Raw genomic sequence first — 13,154 nt, forward strand, 5'->3', positions numbered from 1 at the left:
AGCCCAGCAATCCAGTCCGCTGAAGCTGTCATGTGCCCAGGCCAGGAGTGGCCATTTATAGGAAGGTGGCACCCAGAGGAGATGCTGCCCAGGAGATGTCTTACTGTTTAACAGCAAGGAAGAATCACAAAGCTGGTTGGTTCCACTCTGGGCTGAATGGATTCTCGTGAGCCCAAGTGGCATCCAACAGGTCAGGGCCTGTAGGCAGCCTAGCCTGGGTGCCGTGGGGCAGGGAGCGCAGAAGGAGCAGCTTTCCTCCTCCTCGCCACAAACACCCTTGGACATGTGACTCTCTCTTTCCTCATTCATCCTAGCGCGTCCTCTGTTCTTAGCCTTTTCTCTCCCCGCCCAGTGACTGGAGCCTCTTCCCCCCTGTCATTCTGTCCTTGCCTGATGCCACGGAGCCTATTACCTCTTGTTTTCCTGCCCTCAGTACTAGTAGGAAATGCCCTCGGTTTAGAGACTTTGCTTCTTGTCCTCAAGGGTTAGCCCAAGCCTCTATGGGGTCACCTGCTAGAATAGTGTGAAGAAATGTAAAGGAATCTTGGACTCAGGATGCAAACGGCTCCCATCGTCTGTAGAGGAACTGCTGGTGCCAAGACGTGAGACAAATGTCCGTAGAGCTCTTAGTTCAGCGCCCGGCACGTGGTCAGTCCGCAACACTTAGCATCACCATCATCATCAGCATCGAAAACTCCTGACCCAGATCTGGAAGTGCCAATAAAATGCAGTTTCTCAAGTTGTTCTCTTGCCTTTTATTGAGACACAATGTTGTCCACCTATCCAGTCACATAAAAACAAAACAATACGCGCCCGGCTGCCTCAGTCGGTGGAGTGTGCGACGCTTCATCTTGGGGTTGTAAGTTCGAGCCCCACGCTGGGTGTACAGATTACTTAAAATAAAATCGTAAACAAACAAAACAAATAACTACCACCATCTTGGGTCTCTGCTGGGGAACTGAGGGATGGAGAGGGACCTTTTGCTTGTGTGTGGGGTGGGCTTCACCTAGGATAAGCTGTAGAGTCAGTGTTTTTTCTTTTTTTTAAGATTTTTAAAAAATTTATTTATTTGATAGAGATCACAAATAGGCAGAGGCAGGCAGAGAGAGAAGGGGGGGAAGCAGGCTCCCCGCTGAGCAGAGAGTCCAATGCGGGGCTCAATCCCAGGACCCTGAGATCATGAGCTGAGCTGAAGGCAGAGGCTTAACCCACTGAGCCACCCAGGCGCCCGACTGAGTGTTTCTGAAGGGTGCTGAGGTGACAGGTCTGGGAGGCTGGGGGAGGGGTAGCCGGGCAGAAAAGAGGGAAAATAGGAAGCTCAAGTTGAGAATTGGCATGTCTTTTTTGTTTTGTTTTTTTAAGATTTTATTTATTTGACAGAGAGATCACAAGCAGGTAGAGAGAGGGAAGTAGGCTCCCGCTGATCCCAGGACCCTGAGATCATGACCTGAGCCGAAGGCAAAGGCCTAACCCACCAAGCCACCCAGGCACCTGAGAATTGGCATGTCTTAAGAATAAAGAGTACTGGGTGCCTGGGTGGCTCAGTGGGTTAAGCCACTGCCTTCGGCTCAGGTCATGATCTCAGGGTCCTAGGATCGAGTCCTGTATCCGGCTCTCTGCTCAGCAGGGAGCCTGCTTCCCTCTCTCTCTCTCTCTGGCTGCCTCTCAATCTGCTTGTGATTTCTCTGTCAAATTAATAAATAAAATCTTTAAAAAAAAAAAAAGAATAAAGAGTACTGATCATTTCACGATATATATAAATATCAGATCATTATGTTGTGCACCTGAAACTGTTATGTAGCTAAGTTTCATAAAGTGAAAAAAATAAATATTTAGTGCCTTTTTTTTTTTTTCTTAGATTTTATTTAACAGAGAGAGAGCTTGCACAAGCAGGGGGAGCAGCAGAGGGAGAGCGGGGGGAGAAGCAGGATCTCCACTGAGAAGGGAGTGGGATGTGGGGTTTGATCCCAGGACCCTTGGGTCATGACCTGAGCCAAAGGCAGATGTTTAACCAACTGAGCCACCCAGACATCCCCTGACCTTTTATTTTTAAGAATAAAATAGAGGGACTGATGGATGTATCAGGATGTATTTGGGGACCAAATGAGCTAAGTGAGCCAGGTACGAGAATCAGAACTCCTTAAGTGTAGGGGGCTTTAGGGGAATTTGGAGAGGGGCATATGTGGGAACAGAGGAAATTGTTATGGCAGGTTTCAGGACTGAGGGAGTTGGGGTCCCCAGGGTCAGTGGACCCATGAAGAATTGTGTATGGCTAAGAGTCAGAGTGGGTGTTGCGATTGAAGGGGGGAAGTGCAGAGGGTGTGTTTTGGAGGTGGGGAGGAGCACCATGGACCTGAAATGGCCTCAAAGTTTAAGACTGGGCCGGGAGGGTAAGGAGCTGAGGAGAGGAGCTGGCTTCTCTGGGCGGGTGAGGGCCGGGGCAACCAGTGAGGGCCAGAGGGCTGGGGTCTCTGGGTCCGTCGGGGTTGGGGGTGCCCGGGTCTCTATGCTGCCAAAAGCCAGGGGCCCTGGGTCTCGGGGGTGAGGGGAGCCAGTGTCTGTGCATTGACGGGGGAGGGGGTCTCAGGATCCCGGGCATGGCAGGGGCCTCTGCGCCAAGGAAAGGGAAGGCACAGGTGGGCTCTGTGGGCTGAGGGGATGTCTCTGGCCGGCGGGGCCGGGGGCGGCGGCTTCTCCAGATCCCTGGGATCTGTGGGGGCCTCCGAGGTCCCCGGCCGGAGCGGGTGGAGGGGCTCGGGGTCGCGGAGGAGCCTCGGGAGACCCGGGTCTGTGGGTTGGCAAGAGCAGGGGAAGGGGCCCAAGGTCTGCGGGGATCTGGGGGGCCCTGAGGTCGGCGGGCTGCGGGGGTCTCCGCGGCCCCCGGCCCGAGGGGCTGTGAGCCGACAAGGCCTGGGGCTCGGCGGCCCCGGCTCTGTGGGGGAGTCCGGGGTCCCCGGCCGCAGGGGCTGGGGGCCGACGGGCGCCGGGGGGCCCGGGGACGGGAGCCGGAGGTCCGGCGGGTCTCCGGGCGCGGACGCCCCAGCCCCACCGCCGGCCTTGGCGCCGCCCCGCCTGACATCAGTTCCTGCCGCCGCCGCCGCCGCTGCTGCCGCCGCCGCCGCCGCCGCCGCCGCGCACAGCCCGCGGCCTCCTCCCCGCCGGCCGCGCTCCGGAGCCGCCGGGCCGCGGCGGAGCGAGGGGCCGGGCGAGGCGAGGGCCGGGCGGCGGGCGCCGGGCCCCGCGGCCGGCACGACGGAGCCCCCGCACGGCCGGCGGCAGCGGTTGGCGGCGGCCCCGGGCCCCCGGCGCGGGAAGCGGCGGCGGCGGGGCGGCGGCGGCAGCGGCGGCGCCATGGAGCCGCGGGAGGTGAAGGACCGGATCCTGGAGAACATCTCGCTGTCGGTGAAGAAGGTGAGCGCGGCCTGCGCCCCGCGGCCGGAGCCCCCCACCCCTGCCGAGCCCATCCGGCGCCCCCTACTCCCTCCTTCCCCCGCCGGGGGTCGCTCGCCGGGGCCGGGGAGGTGGCGGGGGGGGGGTTGTCCCTCGCGTCCCCGGGACTCGGGGACACCGCCCTTCGCCTCCGCGACCCCGGGGGGCCGGGGGACCGCTGCGGGGGAAGCGGGGCGGCTCACGTGAGTGCGGCGGCCTCCGAGCTGTTTGTAAAGAGCAAAGTTGAGGTCAGCATCCGCGGAGCTCCCCCGGGGCTGGCGGGGGCCCTGCGTCACTCCGTGGCGCCGCGACCCGCCGGTCCCCGCACCGCGGCCCCGGCTCCTCGGGGCGCGGCGGCGGCGGCGGCGGGGCGTGAGCAGCCGCCGCTTCTCGGGGTTCTAGGTGACGCCGCCTCTGGCCCCGGGAAGTTCCCTGCATGGTCTTGCTCAAGGATGGCAGTTTCAGGGCTTTGACCGAGAACCCCAAGTGCCTGGGGACTGCAGTTTGGGTGGTGACCCATGGAACTTGGTGGCACACAGACACTCTGCTGTCTGGGGCTTCCTGCAGTAGACATCATTGCCCCAATTCCAGGTAGAAAAAAACCCTGCTTATTAACAGCGTGTCACTGTATGTGTGAGGAAGTCAGCTTATCTGGAAAAGGTCCAGTTGTCTTTTTTCTTTTTTTAAGATTTTATTTACTTGACAGACAGAGATCACAAGTAGGCAGAGAGGCAGGCAGAGAGACAGGGGGAAGCAGGCTCCCCGCTGAGCAGAGAGCCTGATGCGGGGCTCCATCCCAGGACCCCGAGATCATGACCCAAACAGAAGGCGGCAGCTTGACTCACTGAGCCACCCAGGCTCCCTGGTCCTATTTTCTTAAACCAAACCAGAATTGACAGTTATTTGAGGAAGGCGGTTGAATGAAAATATTTATCTTGCTCCCTGTCCCCAATTTGAGTTCCTTCTCACCTGATAGTTTTAGAAATTGGGAATGATTTAGAGGGGGGAGGAAAGGGTCATCAGATAATTTTAACTCAACAAACCAACATGAAGATGATTCATTAAATCAGCTATTATATTTAAATAGCCCCGCCACATACGTAAATTCCTCAAAAGCGACATAGACTGGCAGTTTTACCTTTCATTGAGATCGATGTGGCTTAAAAGAAAAGTAGATCCAAAATGAGTTTACTAAAATGTTCATCTTAAAAGCATAACTAAAAGTAACATTGCAGACATGGGACAAAAGTTTTGTTTATTTACTTTTCCTGAGCTTTGCTGATGCAATTGGGGTAGAGTTTTTGCTAACTTAAGGAGTTCAGGTTAAGCAAATGCTTTGTTTGAAAGCCATAGACCTTGGGGCATCTGGGCGGCTCAGTGGGTTAAAGCCTCTGCCTTTGGCTCAGCTCATGATCTCAGGGTCCCAGTTGGGCTCTCCGCTCAGCAGGGAGCCTGCTTCCCCCCCCCCCACCCCCGCCTGCCTCTCTGCCTACTTGTGATCTCTGCCAAATAAATAAATGAAATCTTAAAAAAAAAAAAAAAGCGATAGATCTTTCATAATGGAGGAGAAAGGGAGACTGCTGACACTTCTAATCTAATCTGGGCTGATAAAGGCTTCAGGTGAGCCAAGTGTCTTGTCTCTGGATTTCCAACAAATAAATGGGGGAAAGTTCTGGTAGAAAGCGGGTAGACACGGACACTGCCATTTTTGTAAGCATGAATCTTTTCAAAACAGAGATTCACTCTGTAGATCAGGCTGCCGTTTAGGAAGGAGTTGAGAGTGCTTGTCGAGTTTCTTGTAATCCTGCGCGTCAGATAAGCACGTTTTATTGAGCTGTAATGCACGCTTGAAGCTAGAAGTCCCACAGGAGCAACCAGGAAGCCATCCCCGGGTAAATCACAACCAAAGGCATGACTCTAGACTCTAGCTTCATGGTTAAGAACAGGGATTCTGGAGCGTGGCTGCGTGTCCTGCCAATTAGCAGCCCTTTAACCTTAGGTTCCTGAACCTCTCTATGCCTCATTTTTCTCATCTATAAAAGCAGGGATAAAATCAAGGCTGTGAAAATTTAACGAGAGCGTATATAGAATGTTGAGCAGGGCGCTCGACCCAGCCTTAGTTAAGCTGTCTGAGTCTGTTCCAGCTGCTGTAACAAGCTCCCAAGGACTGAGTGGCTTGTAAACAGCAGGTGTTCACTGGCCGGTCTGAATTCTGGAAGTCTGCAAATAGGGGGCCGGCGTGGTTGGGTTCTGATGAGGGCCCTCTTCCCTCTGCAGACTGCTTACTTCCCCTGCGACCTCACCTGGGGGAAGCAGAGGGGACCGCCCCAATGTCTTTGATTAGGGCTCCACCCCCGTGACCTCAGCACCTCCAAAAGGCCCCGCCTCCTAATACCATCACCCTAGGGTAGGATTTCAGCCTATGAATTTGGAGGGGAGGGACACAGACATTCAGTCCATAGCACAAGCCCTAGCTTTTTCTGTTCGTGGGAGAGCCAGTTCCTTCTACAAGGTTCTGAAGATGGCTAAGTGCCTTACCACCTAAGGGCTGTTATACAACATCATTTGGACTTGGTACCCTCTTTCTTTGTGTGCTGTGTTTCAGGGAACTGTTTTGTATTCTTGCATCATGAAGGGCATTTGGTTTTCTGAACCAGAGTATCTGCTCCTAAGACCAATGGGATAGGCTTAGGCCAAGGGCAGTGAGGGCTGGCGGCCTTGGGGTCACATTTGTCCTTGAACACCAGTCTCACCGAAATTTGTTATTTAGCTCCTGGATAAATAACTTTGTCTTTTTTTCTTCCATTCGCCCTGCTGCTAGTAAAATGGTCTTGCCCATCCTTTTAGATGTTGCCTGCAGAAAATGAGTTGTATGTTTCTGCAACAGAAAAGATCCATTGTGTGTTACTATATTTGCCAAGGGTATTTTAAAGATGTATTTATTTTTAGAGAGAGAGAGAGAGAGAGAGCAGGGGGAGGGGCAGCAGGAAAGGAGAGAGAATCTCAATCAGGTCCCATGCCCAGTTCAGAGCCCCACGTGGGGCTTGATCCCATGACCCTGACCCTGAGAGCATGACTTGAGCCTAAACCAAGAGTCAGACAGGTAAACGACTGAGCCACCCAGGTGCCCAGGCAAAGGGTATTTTAGAACTTTTTATTGAAGCAGAACATACCTGCAGAAAATAGAATATATTTACACTAAGTGTGCAGCTGAATGAGTTCTCACCAGGTGAACATACGTACACGTCCAGCGCCCATTGAAAAACAACACCACTGTCACCCAAAAGCTTCCCTTGTCCTCCTCCCAGGAACCACACCCCCAGGCGTAGCCGCTCTCCCCAAGGAGTCTTGTTGAGTTCAGTCATCTTCACAGGTTTTGTGATAAGGAGCAGGGGCTCTAACCCAGGAGAGGCGACAGGGCTGTTAGCCCGCTGGGGCCCAGGGGAACCTGTGTTTTGATATGGAGGCAGGGTTCAGAGGGTTAGAGAGAATTGGAGAGTTTAATAGTACAGTTGAATGAAAAGCCGGTTCCATAGGTTCTGGAACGGGAGAGGAGGCAGAAACGTCCCAGGCGCAGATAACGAAGCCTGCGGTTACCGACGTGTTAACAGTGCGGGGAGCTGTCCGAGCCCAAGACCGCGCTGGCATTTTGAGCTGGCATGTGGTTCTGCTAAACCGTCTTCTCCAGGGGAGGGAAGACAATGGTTTTTTAAGATTTTATTTATTTATTTGACAGAAAGAGCGCGCTTGCGAGCACAAATAGAGCCAGAGGCAGAGGGAGGAGACTCCCCGTTGAGCAGGGAGCTTCATGCAGGGCTCGATCCCAGGACCCCGGCATCATGACCTGAGCAGAAGGCAGACACTTAACCGACTGAGCCACCCAGGCACCCCAAGGCAGTGGTTTTTACGAGAGTTCTGTTTTGTTTTGGAGGAGCGTGTTGGATGCGTACACGCGGAGTATGAGTAAGAAGCAGCCTCTGTCCCCCAGCGGTTTGTGTGATGGTTGGAGGGAGAATTTTAAAAATCTGTAGAGCAGGATGCCTGGATGGCTCAGTCAGGTAAACATCTGCCTTTGGCTCAGGTCATGATCTCAGGGTCCTGGGATCGAGCCCGGCATGCATCGGGCTCCCTGCTCAGCCAGGAGTCTGCTTCTCCCTCTCCCTCTCTTCTGAGTGCAAGCGCGTTCTCTCTCCCTCTCCCTTTCTCTCTCTCAAATAGATAAATAAAATATATATATATTTTTTAATTGCTAGAGTGGGGCGCCTGGGTGGCTCAGTCATTAAGCATCTGCCTTCGGCTCAGGTCATGATCCCAGGGTCTTGGGATCGAGCCTAGCATGGGGCTCTCTGCTCAACGGGGAGTCTCCTTCTCCCTCTGCGTCTCCCCCTGCTTGTGTTCCCTCTCTCTGTGTCTCTCTTTCTCTGTCAAATAAATAAATAAAATCTAAAAAAAAAAAAAAATCACTAGAGCAAGGAGAAACCCCCAGACAAGGAGGGCTTATCTGAGTCTTGACAGATTGGTTTCTACCGAGAAAGAGCAGAAGCAGCCATTGAGGATAGAAGGACCAGCAGAAACATCCCCGAGGACCCCGAGGACGTGGGGACATCGGGTGGTCTTCTGAGGTGACAGACCAGTCTTAAGCGTGCCCCCGGGCTGAGACACCAGCTACTGCCAGGCCAGCGCCTGTGTGGGCCCTGCAGTCAAAACCTCAGACGACTCTTCTCAGTTTCTTCGGGCTCAGGCTTTGCCAGACTTTTCCATAAAATCCAGGTGGTTTTCAGCCAACCTGGTCTCTGTTGCAGCCTCTCGGTGCTACTCTTCTAGTCAAGTGCAGCCACAGACCTTCCCCCACACAGGAGAGCGGCTACGCTCCCTAAGCCCTTAGGGACAGGAGTGGGCTGCATTCGGCGGGCTGTACTGTGGATATGTGCCCGAGAGCGAGTGTGAAAAGTCCTCATTGAGGCGCGGGGGCAGCCCAGTTGGTTAACCAACCCCCTTCAGTTCAGGTCATGATCCCAGGATCCTGGGTTCAAGCTCTGCATCAGGCTCCCTGCTTCATGGGGAGCCTGCTTCTGCTTCTGCCTCTGCCTCTGCCTGCTGCTCCCACAGCTTGTGCTCTTTCTCTCTGTCAAATAAATAAATAAAATCTTTAAAAAAAAAACACACACACACACACAAAAGCAGAAAAATCCTCATCAGCATAGGCTATGGGTCACCTTCCAAGCAATCAGTGAGATGGGCCTGTAGGTAATCAAATCTCTGTGGCAGCTGTGTTTTTGTGTATCATATCAGGCTTGTGGAATGAATATGGACATTGGTAAATCCCATCACAAGTCCTTGTGTTTTGTTTTTCAAAAGTATTTACTGAGCGCCGCCCCCTCCCCATCTGTTCCTAGGGTGCTAGGCCCTAGGAGGGCAGGGGTAGCAGTTCGCAAGGCCATTCAGATCCCTGCCCTCAAGCCGCGGGTGTTTCAGGGAGAGATGCTGTGATGCGTTAGTAGACACACCCTACAAAGATGATTTCAGATCCTGGTTGGTGGTATGAAGGCACTATAATGGCAGCTCCTGGGGTAGAGAATTGGCAGGGGGGTCTGCTGTATGGAGGAGGTGACCAGAGGCCACCAGCCTAAGGAGGTGATGTGGCATCCAGTAAAGGACACTGACTAGGGTAAGAGAATGAGATGGTGTTCTAAGAAAATGAGTACTTGTGAGGAGCCTGGAGGGCTCTGTCGTGAAGCATCTGCCTTTGGGTTGGGTCCTAATCTCAGGGATCGAGCCCCGCATCGGGCTCCCTGCTCAGCGGGGAGTCTGCGTCTCCCTCTCCCTCTGCCTGCTGCTCCCCCTGCTCGTCCTCATGCTCTCTCTGTGACAGATAAATCTTTTTTTTAAAATACGAGTAGTTCTTTTTAAAAGCACACAAACAGGGGTACCTGGGTGGCTCAGTTAGTTAAGCATCTGCCTTCCTCTGGGGTCATGATCCCAGGGTCCTGAGATGGAGCCCTGCATCGGTCCCCCTTGCTCATCGGGAGGCCTGCTTCTCCCACTCCCCCTGCTTGAGTTCCTTCTCTCGCCCTCTCTGTCAAATAAATAAAATCTTTTAATAAATAAAATAAATAAACAAATAAAAGCACACAAAGAGCTCAGAAATGTGTAAAATAAAAAGTAAATGACCTCTGCTTTCTGTCTCCTCGGCTCCGGTTTGGCTCTCTCTGAATAAGGCAAATATGTGGATTTTTTTTTAAGGTTTTATTTTTTTGAGAAAGGGAGAGCTCATGAGTGGGGGAGGGGCAGAGGGACAAACAGACACCCACTGAGTAGGGAGCCTGACAGCTCCATCCAGGACCCTGCGATCATGACCTGACTGAGCCTTCCAGGCGCCCCTGGGTTTTAGTAAAGTAGCCATCCAGGGAACGAATGTTCGTAGGTCAGGAGACCTTCCCCTCACCCGGGTCTCCTGCCCGGCACACACGTGCTGCCCCAGCAGCTCAGGCCCCGAGTGAAGTTCTGTTTCCAGCCGGGCCCCCCCCAGCTGGGTCTCCTGGTCGGGCTCGGCTCACGTTGGAGAAGAAGCCGCAGCTGTGTTGTCCCACTGGGCCTGTGAGTGCGGCCAAAGAGGCTGGCAGGGGTGGTGGGCGCGCCTCACCATTTTCCCATCCCTCAGATAGCTTAGGTTGGAGAGCTCACTGCAGATTAGCGAGGGCAGTTGATTTCTAGACAGGTTCTTGTGTTTCTGTATATGTGGGAAATATATTGATCATTGGGTTTCAATCAATAGTTTTGTGCTCTCTGGCTTCATGGAAAAACTCTGAAGAGTTTAAAAGTCTTAAGAGCTCTGAAAATCCCCAGTGACCTGAGTCACCGGGGCCGAGCTCTAGAGAAAACACCTGCACACGCGGTACTAAGGGTCAGGATTGCTTCTCCTCGATCCCTCTCCCCCTGCCTGTGTCCTAATGTTGGCACCGACTGTTCTGTGCTCCTTTCCTCTCTCACAGAATAGAGCCTTTCCAGTGAGGGACCCGAAGGCTCCCCGCGGGGAAGCCCGGGAACGTGCGCCCGACCCCATGAGTGATCCTGCCCAGGCCCAGCGTGGGATAATAAGCGGTCGCTGCCCTTCCCAAGGCCTGCCCGTTCAGTTTGAGGACATGGTTTTCCTCTTACAAAGTGCTTCTCTCACGTTAGGTTTCTGTTTGAAGCCTTGAGACACTGGGGGTCCGTCCACCCCATCGCGGCACACCCTGGGCCCTCTCTTTACTGAAGCCGGCGGGGCCCTTTGGTCTGAGAACGCAGTGGGTTTCTGCTCCCAGGTGGCCTGGCTGAGAAACCAAGCAGCAGGTGTCTGAGCTTGGGACTTGCAGTGTGGGGGGAGTGACCACAGGAGACAGCAGGGCCCATTGGTTTGGGTGAACTTTCCTCTCCAGCTCTGTCCTTCTGGCTGCTTGCTTAAGGTGGGAACATTCTAGAACTTCCCTTTGAGGCAGGAGAATAAGGACAGTTTCAGGGAGAGTGCCTTTGGCTGGAGCTGGAAGTTCGGGTCATTGTTCTGTTGCTCACCATGACCGTCCAGGGTCCTGAGAGCACGTCCTCCATCTTGCACAGTAGCTGGTCCTGCCACACAACCGTGGTCCCCTGTGTTATGTATTGGCAGCCTATTGTTCCCCCCTTTTCTTGAATGCTTCACAAGCATTACAGAAATACATAAGGAAGGGGACGCCTGGCTGGCTCAGTCGATGAAGTGTCTGACTCTCGATTTCGGCTCAGGGCATGATTTCAGGGTTGTGAGATTGAGCCCTGCATCAGGCTCTGCACTAGGTGAGGAGTCCGCTTGAGATTCTCTCCCTCCCTCCGCCCCTCCTCAGTGCTTGTGCGTGTGTGCACACATGCATGCTTTCTCTCAAAAAACAACCCCCCCCCCAAACATCAGGAAGTATTAGAGGCACCTGGGTGGCTCGGTCACAGGAGATGCAGCTCTTGATCTTAGGGTCATGAGCTCCATCCCCACACTGGGTGTAGAGATCACTGAAATAAGGGATGGGGGAGGGAGGGAGGAAGGAAAGAATCAAGAAGGAAGGAAGGAAGGAAGGGTCCTAGAATCAGCTCTCCTCCCTGGATAACTGTGCTTAAGAGTTGGGATTAAGAGATTCTAAGAAAGGCAACGATATTTGAGAACAAGGAAAGGACTAGTGTAACCTTGACATCTGCAAAAATCTCTAAAGTTAATTTTGGTATGTAGTCAATCTCTGTTCACACTTTGTCCCTAGGTTCTTTATTTTGGGTGTCACAGACCACCGCGACATGAAATGGCCAAGTACACGAGAGGTAGCAGGGTAGTAGCACCCGACGAATCCCTGCGTTGAGTTTCTTCAGCCCCTGCTGGTTACACACATTTCCCGCGCCCGGCTTGCGGCACACTCACAGGCTAGGCCGTGAGCCCGATCTAATACCGGGGTGGAATGAGGTTTGGAGAGGAAACTTGCCCAGATTCTGATGCCCATAAGGGGGCAGAGCTGGATTTGCCCCACATTTCTGGCTGTTGCTCTTTCCATTACTCTGGGCCTTTTCCGTCCCCATGATGTCTGTCTTGAAATTACAATGGATAATCCATCCTCTCGGGTCAGTTGTGTAGGCCAGGCCTCCTTAAAACCGTGTGTTCATTGGACAGCTGTTGGCTGAGTGACTCCTCCAGTCACTGGGAACCAGCAGTGAGCAGGACCCACCGAGAAGACAGTCGGCGACCCACAGTGGGTTGGGTGTCTACGCAGCTGTCCCCATGTCCGTTAATGGCCAGTATGAGTGTGTAACCCATGGAGTTGTTGTCATGCTTCCTGACCCTGTATTTACATCGTGAACCTCTGACATGTCGCACAGACCATGGGGTGGAAGCAGGGGTCCCCCCAGTGTCCTCAAAAACCAGTATTGTGATTTAGACGGTGACCTGATGACATTTTCTGGGGCAACAAAATGGCCGTCGGGTGCGGGGCGCGTTGGAGAGGTCATGTTGCAGGTACAGCTGAGGAGAGGGGAAGTGAAAGCTGAAGGCAAAACCAGTGAGGCTCCCAGGCTTTAAAAGACCGAACCAGTCTTCGAAAAACTCCCTTCCTCTTCCTGTCAGGGCCACACATGCCACGGAACGCGGCCCCTGACGCCACAGGGCCTGCCTCTGTCCCAGGGGCCGAAGTGCGGCACAGAGCCTGGGCCACGTCCTCCCGGGCCGTTGGCCGGCTTCTAGGGCTGTGGTGTTTGCTCAGCCACCTCAGCAGAGACACCTGCCACTTTCGTCCCCACTTTGAAAGGACCCCCACTCTCAGTCCCGCCGTGACAGGGTAAGCCCCCTACTGCGTTGGGAAGCAGGACAGTTGCAGTACCTTGTGGCTGGGACACTCCTTCTCCAGGAAGGGGAGGCACTTAACTACTCTTGGACACCATATTCCATCAAATGACCCCCGCGCTCCCTGCCCAGCCAGGCCTGTCCCCTTCTGCTCTCACTGTTCCAACACCCCAGAGAGAGCACACACAAAAGATGAAATCCGGGGATAATTCAAGTACCTGCTTTTTTTAGCCTTTTCTCCCCGCACCCCCCCACCCTTCCTGCCCATATCTTTCCACAGAGCTGCCAAAAAAGCAGAGACTCTCCAGCAAAGGGGCCATGAGTTAGCGATTTGGGTGGTAGGAAACAAAGCCCTTCTAATTGGGTGTATTTAGTTGCAAATAAATGGTTAAGAAGCATT

The 13,154-nt window shown here is 53.8% G+C and overlaps 1 protein-coding gene across 2 annotated transcripts in view; it reads left to right on the forward strand.

The window, feature by feature from the left end:
• Positions 1-3,175: 3,175 nt before the first annotated feature.
• Positions 3,176-13,154, forward strand: part of PLEKHM2 (pleckstrin homology and RUN domain containing M2) — a 38,334-nt gene continuing 28,355 nt past the window's right edge. Inside the window, exon 1 of one of the 2 annotated variants that reach the window (XM_082685443.1) lies at positions 3,176-3,411. In XM_082685443.1, the coding sequence (XP_082541569.1) occupies positions 3,352-3,411 (60 nt within the window). In that variant the 5' untranslated portion in view covers positions 3,176-3,351. The remainder of the gene's footprint in view (positions 3,412-13,154) is intronic. The other variant, XM_082685444.1, reaches the window with a different exon arrangement.

This window comes from Mustela nivalis, assembly GCF_964662115.1.
Source record: "Mustela nivalis genome assembly, chromosome: 10".
NCBI lineage: Eukaryota > Metazoa > Chordata > Mammalia > Carnivora > Mustelidae > Mustela > Mustela nivalis.